The 14,093-nt window shown below is 42.2% G+C and overlaps 1 protein-coding gene across 1 annotated transcript in view; it reads right to left on the bottom strand.

Annotated features, from left to right (window-relative positions):
* The window catches only part of LOC120995283 (protein argonaute-4), a 67,527-nt gene that overhangs the window by 41,182 nt on the left and 12,252 nt on the right, over nucleotides 1-14,093 (bottom strand). Inside the window, exons 2-7 of the mRNA XM_040424382.1 lie at nucleotides 6,416-6,584; nucleotides 6,192-6,312; nucleotides 5,733-5,914; nucleotides 5,507-5,643; nucleotides 1,989-2,123; nucleotides 1,810-1,897 (exon numbers count right to left, since the gene is read on the bottom strand). Of these exons, the coding sequence (XP_040280316.1) occupies nucleotides 1,810-1,897; nucleotides 1,989-2,123; nucleotides 5,507-5,643; nucleotides 5,733-5,914; nucleotides 6,192-6,312; nucleotides 6,416-6,584 (832 nt within the window). The remainder of the gene's footprint in view (nucleotides 1-1,809; nucleotides 1,898-1,988; nucleotides 2,124-5,506; nucleotides 5,644-5,732; nucleotides 5,915-6,191; nucleotides 6,313-6,415; nucleotides 6,585-14,093) is intronic.

Genomic DNA, 14,093 nt, shown 5'->3' with positions numbered 1-14,093 from the left:
GACCACATGTGGGGTGTTTCTGTAAGCCGCAGAATCAGGGTAATATTGTTATTTTGGCTGTTATCCCTCGATGTGTAACAGGAAAAAAATGGATTAAAATGGAAAATATGCCCAAAAAAGTGAAATTTAGAAATTTCATCTCCATTTTCCTTTAATTCTTGTGGAACACCTAAAGGGTTAAAGTTTGTATAATCAGTTTTGAGTAACTTGAGGGGTGTAGTTTCTACAATGGGGTCACTTATGGGGGATTTCCACTATGCAAGGTCCACAAAGTTACTTCAGACCTGAACTGGTCCTTAAGTGGGTTTTGGAAATTCTTAAAAATTTTTATTGCTTCTAAAATTCTAAGCCCTCTAACGTGCTAAAAAAAAATAAATCTGACATTTACAAAATGATGCCAACATAAAATAGACAAAGTAGAATTTTTCCAAATTTTGGGCAAATTTGGGATTTTTTCATAAAGGTGAAATATATTGACTCAAATTTACCACTGTCATGAAGTACAATGTGTCACGAGAAAATGATCTTAGAATGGCTTGGATAGTCATCACCACAGAAAGTGATACATGTCATACATGAGCCTGGTCACGAAGGTGCAAAATGGCCTGGTCATTAAGGGGTTAAAGAGGTTATCTGCTTTTGCTATACTGATGAACTATCCTCACGATAAACCATCAATATTAGATTGGCAGGGGTTCGGCGCCCTCACAGATCAGTAGTTTGAGAAGAATGAAGCGCTCGTACAAGCAGTATTCATTTCTCTACTTACCTGCTCACCGTCAATGCAGCGGCACCATCCCAATTCACTTTAATGGGACAACTCTGTCCTATTCAAGTGACTTTTTAAAAAGGAACCTGTCCAGTGTATGTGGACTGTGGATAACATGGCAGAGCAAGAGAGGCTGAGCACACATTTTGATCTTTCTATGTTTAGGAGTCCAGTGGACGATCATTCTTAGCGATTGACAGCATCATGTGTGCGTGGTAATACAGTAACAGACAGCCTTTCCTAACAGGACACCCATCAGACCCTTAACCATAGAAAGATCAGGGACTAAAGTGAAAAAGATACAAGTTACACTGAATCTTTACCCACAAACTATAAATTCAATTACTCAGCTCTTGCGCTGTTACATGCTGTCAGCAAGAGGTTCCTGTCTACAAATGCCTCCATTTTAAGATCTGTGACTGAAAAGCAAATGACAGTTTTTTTTAGATAAGCTTTAAATAAATTTATCATACCACTTCAAAATAAAAAATTAAAACGCCCATTATTGTAAAAAAAAAAAAAAACGTAGAGGTTCTGCAGTTTTTTTTAAACTGATGATCTATCCTCTGGACAGATCAGCATCTGATCGGCAGGGGTCCGACACCCGGGACCCCTGCCAACCAGCTGTTTGAGAAGGCAGCGGCGTTGGCAGTAGCACCGCGGCCTGCTCGCTGGTTACCGCAGGCCCAGTGACTTCACGACTAGTATCAATGGCCTAGGCGTGGCTAAGCTCTGTTCGCTTGAATGGAGCTTAGGCCAGGCCAGGCCAGTAATACATGTCGTGACGTTACTGGGCCTGCGGTAAACAGAGAGAAGGCTGTGGCGCTACTGCCAACGCCGCTGCCTTCTCAAAAAGCTGATCGGCAGGGGTCCTGGGTGTCAGACCCCCACCGATTAGATGCTGATTATCTATTCAGAGGATAGATCCGTTTAAAAAAAACTGCAGAACCCCTTTAATTTAAACTATTCCAGATGACCTGGTCATCATGAATTCAGCTTTACAAAATGTTTAATGGAAAGTAAAGAATATGAAAACTCACGTCTGATGACTTGCTGGTCTTCTGGTAACGTTACACACTCTATATTTTCTCTTCATCTGCCCACAATGTGTGACCTCCACTTTTAGACCTAAAGAGCAAGCATGTGATATTAAAAATAGTAACCATTAAAGCAAACACTGGAGGAGCGGAAAGAATTCGGGAAAAATTCTATGACTGACCTCTTATTTCTTTGGTGAATTTCACACGCTGGGAGTCCGTCAGAGGCTTGGTCTGTTCGTTAATGTTCTGAACATCAAGAACTTCGCACATGAACTCAATGACCGGCTGAGCACGATAAAAAGCAGTTGCGGAAACTGAAAAAAAAAAAAAGCATTAAATAGGAAAGGCAACTGATATGTTTAACCCCTTTGTGACCGCTACAGTACATGTACAGCGGAAGTCCGCTCTTTAAAGCCATTTTAAAAAGCAGACATCCAAGGATAATGTTTACGATAATGCCGATCGCATACATTTTACCTCTCACAATTGACCACGGCATCTGAGGCAACTTTACCCGGGATCGCTGTGCTTCCAGGTATTGAACAGCTTCCCCTTACGGCAATTGGGGGAGGCATCCATCTGTGATAGCCTGGCACTCTGACAATACCCCATGCTACTGCAGTTGTAGTTCCTATGGAACCCTGCAGGTAGCAAGGCTTTATAAGAACACAGTGAATCTGCAATAATTTGGAATGGCAATTCATTTCCAATGCATTGGAGAAATCAAATACCTGCTTCTTATCGTCACCTAGGGTGACAAAAAAAAAGGAAAGTAAAAAAGTTTTGATATTAAAAAGATATGGGGAAAGAGGATGATCTTAATTTGCATATATCTTTTTAATATCAAAACATTTCGATCATCCAATTTCCCCATAATTAAAAGAAATCATTGCCATTGTTGCACCACCCAAAAAAATTTTAAACACATTTATATTATGAAAATTTAAGAAAAAGTGATCAAATGGTTATATACACTGGTATCAATAAAAACTACAGATTGCACCGCACAAAAAGCCCTGACAGCTCCGTAGACATATCTCTAAAAGTTACGGAGGGGAATATGGAAAAGAACATTTTTTTGGGGCCTGTTTTTGTCAGTATTGAAATAACTATGTAAATGTGTTATCATATTCGTACTGTTTCAGAGAGTCAGTTTTACTGCATAACGAACTCCGTAAAAACAAAACCTATAAAAACTGGCGGAATTATTATTATTTTTTTTTAACAATTTCTCTACATTTGGAATTATCCAGTTTCCCACTTAATTATACGTAATGCAAGTACAACTTGCCCGCAAAAAACAAGCCCTGATACAACTATGTGAATGGAAGAGGAAGCTGTGAGCGGTGCAGTCCTTTTAAGGAGCTGAACGTTGAGGTGTCAAAGTCAAATATCTGCAATCAGATATTGATGACCTATTCTAAGAACAAGTCATCAACAACTGTATAGCCCAGCCAACCCTTTTAAACTACCTACAATGCCTGGTAGGGATGCCTCCTATTGTACGCACAACTTTTGCTACCAAAAAGTGAGCCGGCTATCTGGAGAAAGTCATCTTTTAATCCATATGGAAATTAGTCATTCAGTTCACCTAGAATAGGCCAGAGCCAACCTGTGTACCATCGCTCAGCTGCCTTCCCTCCTAGTGCTTCTATCTATCCTTTTATAGGTCCAGACATTATGAAATAACTAGCAGGATATGTAGGGCACTGTGCAGGGATGGAATATTGCTTGCTAGTTTATCTGGGTGCTGCTCCGTTAACCCGCTGTGCCCCCTGCAGTTTTCCCGGCTGGTATGCTAATGAATAGCATCGGTACAGGGAGGAGACTGCCCTGTAGCACGGTCCAATCGCAGCGCAGAGCGTCACAGCCAGGGAGAAAAAACAAAAACAAAAGTATGGGGCCCATTTTTGGTTCTGCATTTTCATGCCAAGGTTTTGGGGGATTTGACATCATGGAGTTCACCGTGTGCTAAAAAGGACATGACATCTTTATTCTGCTGCTGAATACGAACACGGACATACCGAACTTCTATTTTTTTTATGCTACTTTAAAAAAAATATATATATATATATATATATATTTGCTTTGCCATTTTCTGACAAACAACTTTATATTTCCGTCCACACGGCTTGTTTTTTGCAGGACGAACTGTAGTTTTTATTGGTACTATTTTTGGGATACATTTTGATCACTGTATTTAAATTTTTTTGAGGGGAGAGGAAAGGTGACCAAAACAGCGAATCCTGTGTTTATTTTTCGTTACAGCATTCACCACAGGAATTTTTTTATTTTTTTGTTTTTTTTATCCTTGTCCCATTCACCCTAATAGAGATCCATTAGGGAAAATCGGATACAGACGCGCTCCCTGCTGAGCGGTTCTTCGGTCTTCAGAAGTGTCCAGCCTGCCATGTTAACCTGATCTGAGCCATGCAATTTCACTGTGGGGGTTCCGAAAGAAAGCAGAGTGAGCCGCATCCCTCTGCCTTAACTCACAGATGCCGTGATCTGTGTGGATTGTGGCATCTGAGGGATTAAATGACTGTTCGGCATGATCACCGTTCCCAGTCAATGCGGCCCAGTGACTGCGGTATTATACATCCAGCACCAGCCACTTATGGAGCGGGCTCACTGCAGCAAACCGCTCCATAGATTACAGCCACCATGATGTACCAGTAGGTCACGGTGGCTGTAGAGGTTCAAGCTTCCCCACTGTCCTTGCACATGAACCTGAAGTCCCACGCCTGTGCTTCAAGACACTGCGCATGCACAGTACTATCTATTGAGGCAGGCCAGGACGGAGTGAAGTGCTGAATATTTGTCAAGGTTGGATAAGATGGCAAATGCATGGGATTTCAGGACTAAGATATTTATCTTATGTAACTGGCTAGGGATCCATGTTGATATTTGGTCATACTCAAGTTGCAACAGATTTATGGGATACAGAAGTATAGGATAGGTCATCAATATCAGACAAAGGTCCGACTCCTGCCACCCCAACTGATGAGCTGTTCTGCAGTACTACACAGTAGTAATGTATAGATCTGGTACTGCAGAGCTGCTCTCATCCACTTCGCTGGGAGCAGCCCAAGGAGAGACCTTCAATATAAAAAGCCCAGAGAATCCCTTTAGGTATTTAATTTATGCAATGTTAAGATTCACATGACGTGAAGTATTTTAAGAAGGTTTTAGGTCAATAAATCTATGGTAGAAGAAGTTGTACTCTGTTGTGATGCTGACACTTCCAAGAGGGTTCTGTCATTTATTTGAGCCAGTGCCTGAAGTAATGTAGGCCATGGAAATCAGGTCCTTGAGCTGAGGGCTCAACTTAATACGCAACGTAAAGTTATTTACACACGCTTTTCCATATGAAGAAAATCTACAGATGTGCTCAAAATATAATAATATATATCTATATCTCAAACGAAACATTACAAGAGACCCCATTCACTGAGCAGCATGTCCAATATTCCAAAATTAACTCTGCCACAAAGCACAGTTCCTGGCAAGCAGCTAAAAATAAAGCGGTCATGCAGTCCATTGTGGATTTTAACACTATTGTGTTTTTTTTGTACATTTAAAATATTTTCCCGTTAATTCTTACAAAAACTGCAAACTGGTTTGCAAACAACAAAATAAACAGTGGTAAGATGCAGCAAAAAACTCCATTAACACAAAGAAAAAGGGCTTTACTTACCGTCAATATTCAGCATCATATTCCACATTGCCGGACGCACGGACTGGTGAAATCCAAACCAAACTTCACGACCCCCACCCAGGGGATGATAGTAACCTTCAGGGGGTGAAAAGAATGAACGCCCAACAGGGGTATACCTACAGAAATAAAACAAAAAGTATATAAAAATAATTATCGCACTAGTTCTGATAAGGGATCATAACCCATGGATTAATTTTTTACATACCTCATAGACGGCAAGTGACGGGTGATAACATCAAGAGCTTGCACAGAGTCTTCAGGAACCTCACTCACATGTCCAGACAATGCCTCCAGGAGAAGCTGCAGGCTGACTACTGAAACCCATTGAATGGTCACTTTGAAAGTCTGGTCTTTACCCTCACCTGGAAGAGTCACTTCCAGATCAACCTGCAGAAGGGAGAGAATATATATGAAATGCTGATTGTCAAGCACTTACATTCAGCATTTATAATCAGAACCAGCAGCATGAGGAAGAGGTCTTTACTGAATGGGACATCCAAAAACATTGGCGTTTTACTCGAATATGTGCCTTTTTCATTTATTTATATGTGACAAACTGATCATAACTGATCAAAAAAAACTAACAAAGTTTTTTTTAACTTTTCTTTTGGAGCTAGATGGTGATGCTAGTACAAGTAAAAAAAATAATAATTAACTATCTCACCCTTTCTCTCCCAATTGGCAGTGGATGTGCAGTGTACATATTTCTTTTTCCATCGTATCCGGGCTGGCGGTCTCCAAATATCTGCATCTTGAAGTGTCGCACCATTGTATCAACCACTTCCCTACAGGCAGGGAGGAAAGGTTAGCTACAGCATAAAAAGGTTGGTGTGTTTGATGGTGGGGGGAAAAAAAAAGCACATCAAGCTAGTTCTAAAACTGACTTACCTGTTCACTCTCCTGGGTCTTTTCTCAGGTTTAATGTCCACATCATAATGGTAGACATCGATTTTTGGTATTTGTACCTGGAAATGGTTTGCCAGGAGCCTTATTGGCTTTCCAAGGGTTCCCAAGCCAGGACGCCGCGGAGGCTGGAAGAGGTTAGTCGGTGGAGGGCCTTGGGATAAAAAGTGAAGTTCAATTAAGATACTAGTTGCTTGTGATCATTAAAGCAAATCTGTCATTGGACTATAAGTAAGGTCCAAAATGGCATGTACATAGACTGCACCTATTGTATTCATGAGGCAAGAGCTCGCCTGCTCTCCTCACAGCGAGACACCGTAAAAAGCCTTCAATAGCTGGTGAGGGAGCGCTCTCCTGATAAATACAATGGAATGAGACTAAAGGGCCCTTTACACGGGCAGAGAATTGAAAATATCACGAGCTTTGCTTGTTCATCGGGCAATCCTTTACACTGCCAGATAATCGCTAATGAGCACAACTATGAACGCTCATTACCGATCTAGTGAGAATCAGCTTTTTCATTCTACCGTGTAAAGGGACCTTAAGGGAACCTACAGAATAAATCAGTTTGTTTCCTTTTGAAAATATGTACCGTAATTGGATCATAAACGGAGATTAATTAGACGTTTTAGGAACATCAGTTCGCCATACTCCTAACAGAAAGGGCTTACCAGATTTACGATACGGCTCCATCAACCACCTCCTTGTGTCACGTTATCTTTTACGTTAGGGTGCATTCACACAACTGTATGTATTTTGAGGTTCACAAAACTTAGATGCACTTTGAGTGGCATCCTCATTTTGTTGTGGACCCATGGACTTCAATGGGAGCACAGTCCGCATTTTGCAGCAAAGTATAGGACATGTTCTACGCTCATTTGCATATATTAAAACTATTTCTCTCAGTAATGTGGATACATATGGGCACGGAACCAACACGGATGCCTTCAGCTGCCAAGCGCACATGTAACAGGTCAGCCAGTGTCATAGGTACAAATCTGCTGACAGATGCCCTTTAAAAATGTGGTGACAAGCTCAAAAGTCGTAAATTATGGCACAAATATGGAGCGTCAATCTGCAAATTTTTTACACCACTACTGCGGTACAATAATGGCTTTAAATAAATTAATGGTAATAAATGAGGTAGTTCCATTAATAATTTATTTACAGCTGCTGTTATGAGGCCACTATATAAGGAGCGACCCGTTACCCCTGAGCAGTGGCAATGTGTGGGGCTCCTGTCCTTACCCACCACTGGTTTGACCCTAGCTACTATCATTTTTGAGTTTCAACTTTTGTTGTTCATATTAGTTATTGGCTATACTGATTTTTTGGAGTTAACTATGCGGTGGTCTTCCAATACAGATTGTTCGTTGTGTGGGGGCTCATTTTTCATTTTGCTATATATACTTTGTGGATATTTTGCTTTGAAGTATTATCACTACAGCACCCATATCACAGCACCATAGGCCTTATTGAAGTCCACTTTAACTACAATAAAATCTTTCATGAAATCCAAAAAGGCAAAAGACCGTTTAACCTACATAATTCCGAAGGTCAGGTCGCAAATTACAAAAACGTGCCTGTCCATGGCATTTAAGTGGCTGAAATTTCTGCAATAAATACCCTTAAAAGGGCACTTCCCACCTCATAGCCGAGATGGGAATAACCTGATTATGCACTGGCCTGGGGTGACTGGCTTTATGGAAACATAAGAGCCAGCTGCAATCTGTTTCTGCATCTCCCATACCAGTGAATGGGGGCTGCACAGTGTAGCACAGTGAGCTGTTCCATAACCAAAAAGTTATGGGAACAGCATATCTAGCTGACTGTCCCCGTTAGCGCAGCCCTCATTCCTTGCAATGGGAGTTAGGGAAACACTGGACTGTAGCCAGCTCGGCCATTTCCGAAACACCGCCTACCCCAAGACACTGATCTATCTAGTTATTCTGGCCATGAAAGGCTGGGATGAGAATAACCCTTTGAGTGCCAACAAGAACCTTGCAAAATACTGCAAAGCCCAGGCACCCTGTGCCATACACATGCTATCAGTACAGAACATTTCCACAGGGTTAGAGTCCACATCCTGACAAGAATTAAGCAGTGGGTTTCAGTCACCAGATTTAACCCTATTAAAGCTAGCTGACATTAGCAATGTGCTAATGTCAGCTAAACCTAACTAGTATATTCCTACTTTTATCTATGCCCCAGTTACGCCAGAAATCTAACTTTTAGAATATGCTAATTAGCCTCTAGGAGCAGGGGGGGCGTTGTTCCTGCTCCTGGAGGCTCCGTCTCCCACCTTTGGTGTCACCTCCCTCCAAGTCCTGATTGACAGGGCCAGGCAGCGCTCGCCTCTGTCTGCCAGCCCTGTGCTCTGGTGAAATCTCGCGCCGTTCAGTATTTGGCGTGGTGAGGGAAAGACTCTTGCAGGCTGCCAGCTTCCTCACCGCGCCTGCGCCGTTCATACTGAACGGCGCGAGATTTCACCAGAGCACAGGGCTGGCAGACAGAGGCGAGCGCAGCCTGGCCCTGTCAATCAGGACTTGGAGGGTGGTGACACCAAAAGGTGGGAGACGGAGCCTCCAGGAGCAGGAACAACGCCCCCCCTGCTCCTAGAGGCTAATTAGCATATAATAAAAGTTAATTTCTGGCGTAACGGGGGCATAGATAAAAGTAGGAATAGGCTAGTTAAGCTAGCTGACATTAACAATGTGCTAATGTCAGTTAAACCTAATAAGTTAAAATCTGGTGACAGAATCCCTTTAAAAAGGAGGGCATGGCAATTTTTCAAGGAAAAAAAAATAATATTTATTTTAACTTAGGGATTGATATTAATTTTAAGCTATTCTACCCCGGCCCTGTTTTCACCTTTCTGCCCAAGCCATTTTTTGCAAATCTGACCAGTGTCACTTTATGTGGTAATAACTTTAAAACGCTTTTACTTATCCAGGCCATTCTGAGATCGTTTTCTCGTCACATATCGCACTTCATGACAGTGGTAAAAATGAGTAAAAAAAAAACATTTTTAATCAAAAAAATACCAAATTTACCAAAAATTTCGAAAAATTAGCAAATTTCAATTTCTCTACTTTTAGGACAGTAATAGCTCCAAAAATAGTAATTACTTTACAGTCCCCATATGTCTACTTTATGTTTGGATCATTTTGAAAATGACATTTAATTTTTCGGAAAATTTCCAAAACCCACTTTAAGGACCAGTTCAGGTCTGAAGTCACTTTGTGAGGCTTACATAATAGAAACCACCCAAAAATTACCCATTTTAGAAACTACACCCCTCAAGGTATACAAAACTGATTTTACAAACTTTGTTAACCCTTAAGGTGTTCCACAAGAATTAATGGAAAATGGAGATGAAATTTCAGAATTTCACTTTTGGCAGATTTTACATTTTAATCAATTTTTTCCAGTAGCAAAGCAAGGGTTAACCACCAAATAAAACTAAATATTTATTACCCGGATTCTGTGGTTTACATAAACACCCCACATGTGATCGTAAACTGCTATACGGGCACACGGCAGGGCGCAGTAGGAAAGGAACGCCATATGGTTTTTGGAAGGCAAATTTAGCTGAACTGGTTTTTAGATGCCATGTCCCATTTGAAGCCCCCCTGATGCACCCCTACAGTAGAAACTCAAAAAAGTGACCACATTTTGGAAACTACGGGATAAGGTGCCAGTTTTATTGGTACTATTTTGGGGTACATATGATTTTTAATTGCTCTATATTACGTTTTTTTGTGAGGTAAGGTAACAAATAAATTTATGTTTTGGCACAGTTTTATTTTACAGCGTTTATCTGAGGGATTAGGTCATGCGACTTATAAAGCAGATCGTTACGGACATGGCAATACCTAATGTCTACTTTTTCTTATTTATTTAAGAGAGGGGCTCATTTTTTTGCGGGATGAGGTGACTTATTTATACCATTTTGTGGGACATACACCTTTTTGATCGCTTGGCGTTTCACTTTTTGTGATGTAAGGTGACAATTTTTATTTATTTTTTTACACAGTTTATTTTATGGTGTTTATCGGACAGGGTGGATCATGTGATATATTTATAGAGCCAGTCATTACGGACGTGGCGATACCCAATATGTGTGGGTTTAGGGTTTTTTGCTGTTTTTTATTATAAAATGAGGGGAAAGGGGCGTTTTCTCTTTTTTACTTTAATTTTATTACTTTTATTAAAAACTTAACTTTTGGGGGTCTGATCCCCTCTGCAATGCATTACAATACATCTGTATTGTAATGCATTGCCTGTTCGTGTACTACAGTGAGTAGTACACAAACAGGTTGCCTAGGAGACCCAGCCTGAGGATGGATCTCCTCGGCCCCCGAAGAAGGCAGTACCCGATGCCATGCATCTGGCTGCCTTGTGACGCATAGAGTCCCCGCCACAGCAGCACGGGGACGCAATGCGATAACTCACCCGACAAACCCCTTCTATGTCTCGGTCAGCGCGGCATAGAAGGGGTTAATCCACCGGCATTGGCTTTTACAGCGATGCCTGCGGATACAGCAGGGGCCCGTCTACCACGGACTGCCGGGCCCCTGCAGTGATCACACATGCGCACCGCTCCGGTGCCTGCGCGATCACTGACGTACTATCACATCAAATTGCGGGAACGCAGTGGTTCCTATGACATAGTAGTACGTCATAGGTCGGGAAGGGTTTAATCTCCATTTTCTTGGGGTTTTATTTTTCAATTTTTCCTGACCTTAACTAATTTTCCTTTCTAGCCGTATGATGGCTTAACTTTACAGAGTAAATTATTATTTTTTTCTACACCATTTTAGATTACATACAACTTTTTTTTTAATGCCAATTTCTTCTTCAACTGGGGCTGATGTATTAACCCAAGTTACAGGGGGATACAGCCCCCAAAGTCTTTACAAGGCTGCAGAGACTGACTTCAGAGCTGATCTGGGTCTGCTAAGACCCAGCAGCTTGTGCAGACACCCTGCGATCATATCATTGCTAGGAGTGGAGCAAGAAGCAGCATCATACACTCTGCTCATTAAGTGCTGTGTTTATAGCAATGGAGAAGGCAGGGATGGTAAAAAAACACGTTCCTTCTCTATGGGGAGCCGTGCTGTCACTGAGGATAGGACATCAATAAAATTCTCAGAAAACCCCTTTAAATAAACCATTAACCCTTAACTGTTCTTTTTTTTAAATCTCACTAGTAGTAGTTTTTAAAATGCATTGGTATACCCTGAGTGTCAATGAAGTATTGCCTATCTCTAACATGTGATTGGCTCTCCATTAGGTAGAGCCTGTGGTATGGTCTAATATAGGGATGCTCAACCTGAACCCATCCGGCTGTTGTAAAACTACAACTCCCACCATGCCCTTCTGTAGGCTGTCCTGGAATTATGGGAGTCGTAATTTTCCAACAGCTGGAGGGCCGCAGGTTGAGCATGCCTGGTCTAATAGATATACAGTTATGGCAAGCCTTGGGGACTTTGGTAGGGCCCCTACCTCTAAACTCCCTAGATGCTGCAGATGCTATTGACTGTGGCATTTAGAGGGTTAGTGACTTCAGTGAGCGCTGGTCTCCCATGGTTTTCATTTGGCGTGATATTACCCCACCAAGAGGGGGGTGAGGCTAACATATCAAAATTTTGGTAAAATGAAATGGCAATTCAATTAATCAAATCAATTAACTGCTCAGCCCTAGCCTAAAGGGGATAAGTACTCAAAAACGACCCATTGCTTAAATCATGTTTTCATGTGTGTTTACATGGGTCTACCTATATTTAATACCCTGTTTCGTAGAGATCACTTTTCAGCAGTCATCTCATTATTACAGACAGAAGTATGACAGGCTACATCTGTATAGATAACACAGGATCCATCAATCACAACAGGTGATATCACAGCTTATATTCTCACTCCCAGTACAAGCCACAGACATGCCTAGAAAACGATTTCATTTCAGACAAGATGTCAGACCCCATAATCATGGGCTGAAAAAAAAAAAAAAAGCCATAAATAAAAAATAAAAAAAATAAAAATCTCCAGTTACAACAAGCTGTAGTTGCTAGATCGGTGAAGGTCTGACTACTGGGACTTCCACTGATCACAAGGGTGCACTAAAACTACTGTTAAACTATTTAGGACTGCTGGGGAAAGGAGCGCACTATGGGGGAGATTTATCAACCTGGTGTGAAGTAGAACTTGCTTAGTTGCCCATAGCAACCAGATTCCACCTTTCATTTTCCAAAGGGGCTGTGAAAAATAAAAGGTGGAAATATCCCACCTCATCTGCTAGTAGGCTTCTACAACCGACTGAATTCAGTGAGAAAATGTGGCTTTTCCAAGTGGGGAGGAAAATGGCTTCTTGGCAACTACATGCTATATTAGCCACCTGTTCACATGAGTATATCCCTAACTTAGCTCTTCCCAACCAGCCCTCTAAATGCACTGCTGAAAGCTATTTATAACCACATGGATGGCTCCTCACAGTACACAATCCTGACCAAATATTCCTCGGCAGCAGCAATACGGAAAGGGGTGCACTGAAGCCAGCCGCAGAAGACCAAGTGTGCGCAAAATTCCTGCCATCATAATACACCTCATGCACACGTAAAGGAAAACCTCAGCAGCAATTCCACAAGAATCTGCAGTGACAAATCCACACCAATCAGTATCCACTTCGCTTGCAGATTTCATTTGCGGAAACAGGCAAGCCGCGGGGTGGGGGGACAAATAAAATGGAGCTCCTTTACCGTTTCTGTACAACCCCGCCTCCTGCCGTGGACAGGAAGGGATGTACAGAGATCCGCTTGGGACTGATCCAGCAAAGGAGCCAGGCAACCATCAGGGAAGGGAAGCATAATGGACAGAGGGTAAGCCATAGATTTTAGAAAAGCAAACCAGAGACCATTCTGCATCAGAAATGAACATACTGTGGATTTCAAAATGTATTCCTGAAAACTGCTAGAACGCTAAAAGGTACATTCAAAAACAACTTTTTTTCACCGATGCCCTTCAAAACGTCTGTTAAAAATGGTCCCCCTTCATTTGTATGGAGGCTGTCGGTTCGGACAAAATAGGACATTCCCCATTTCTTGACAGTAGTGAAGAAAACGATTCATCGATTTAAATCGATGTAATCGAGGCGAAAATCCTCAATGCAGATTCCCTGCATCGAGGATTCGTTTAAGTCATGTGATCAGAGCGTGAGTGAAGTGAAGCTCCTCACTCAACGCTCCGTGGACTCCCGTCTCAGGACCGCGCTGCACTGGGCAGGGCCTTGCGTGCACACAGTCAGTGCGCTGGCTGACGCTGTGTGTGATGTCAGTTCCCTCCCAGTGCATGCACGCCACACTCCTAGGAAATGTGAGTATATAGTTAGGGGCGGGGGGGATCCTGTAAAGGCGGGCACCTGTGATTTGGCATGGAGGGGCTGATCTGATGGGAGTGGGGGACATTGTGAATGGCGTGGAGGCATTGGGGAAGAAGGACATCATGGCAATCTGGATGGTATGATGGCAGTGCCATCATGGGGCACACGGCATGGAGGGGCTACTCTGATGGCAATGAGGGAGTGGGGGACATGTCAATGGATGGCATGGGGGTCTAGCTCTGAATGCAGCAAGGGAGGGGCTGATGGTGGCAGCCTGGGGGTCTG

Source organism: Bufo bufo, chromosome 3 (genome assembly GCF_905171765.1).
Source record: "Bufo bufo chromosome 3, aBufBuf1.1, whole genome shotgun sequence".
Taxonomy (NCBI): domain Eukaryota; kingdom Metazoa; phylum Chordata; class Amphibia; order Anura; family Bufonidae; genus Bufo; species Bufo bufo.
This window is presented reverse-complemented; position numbering and strand designations above follow the sequence as displayed.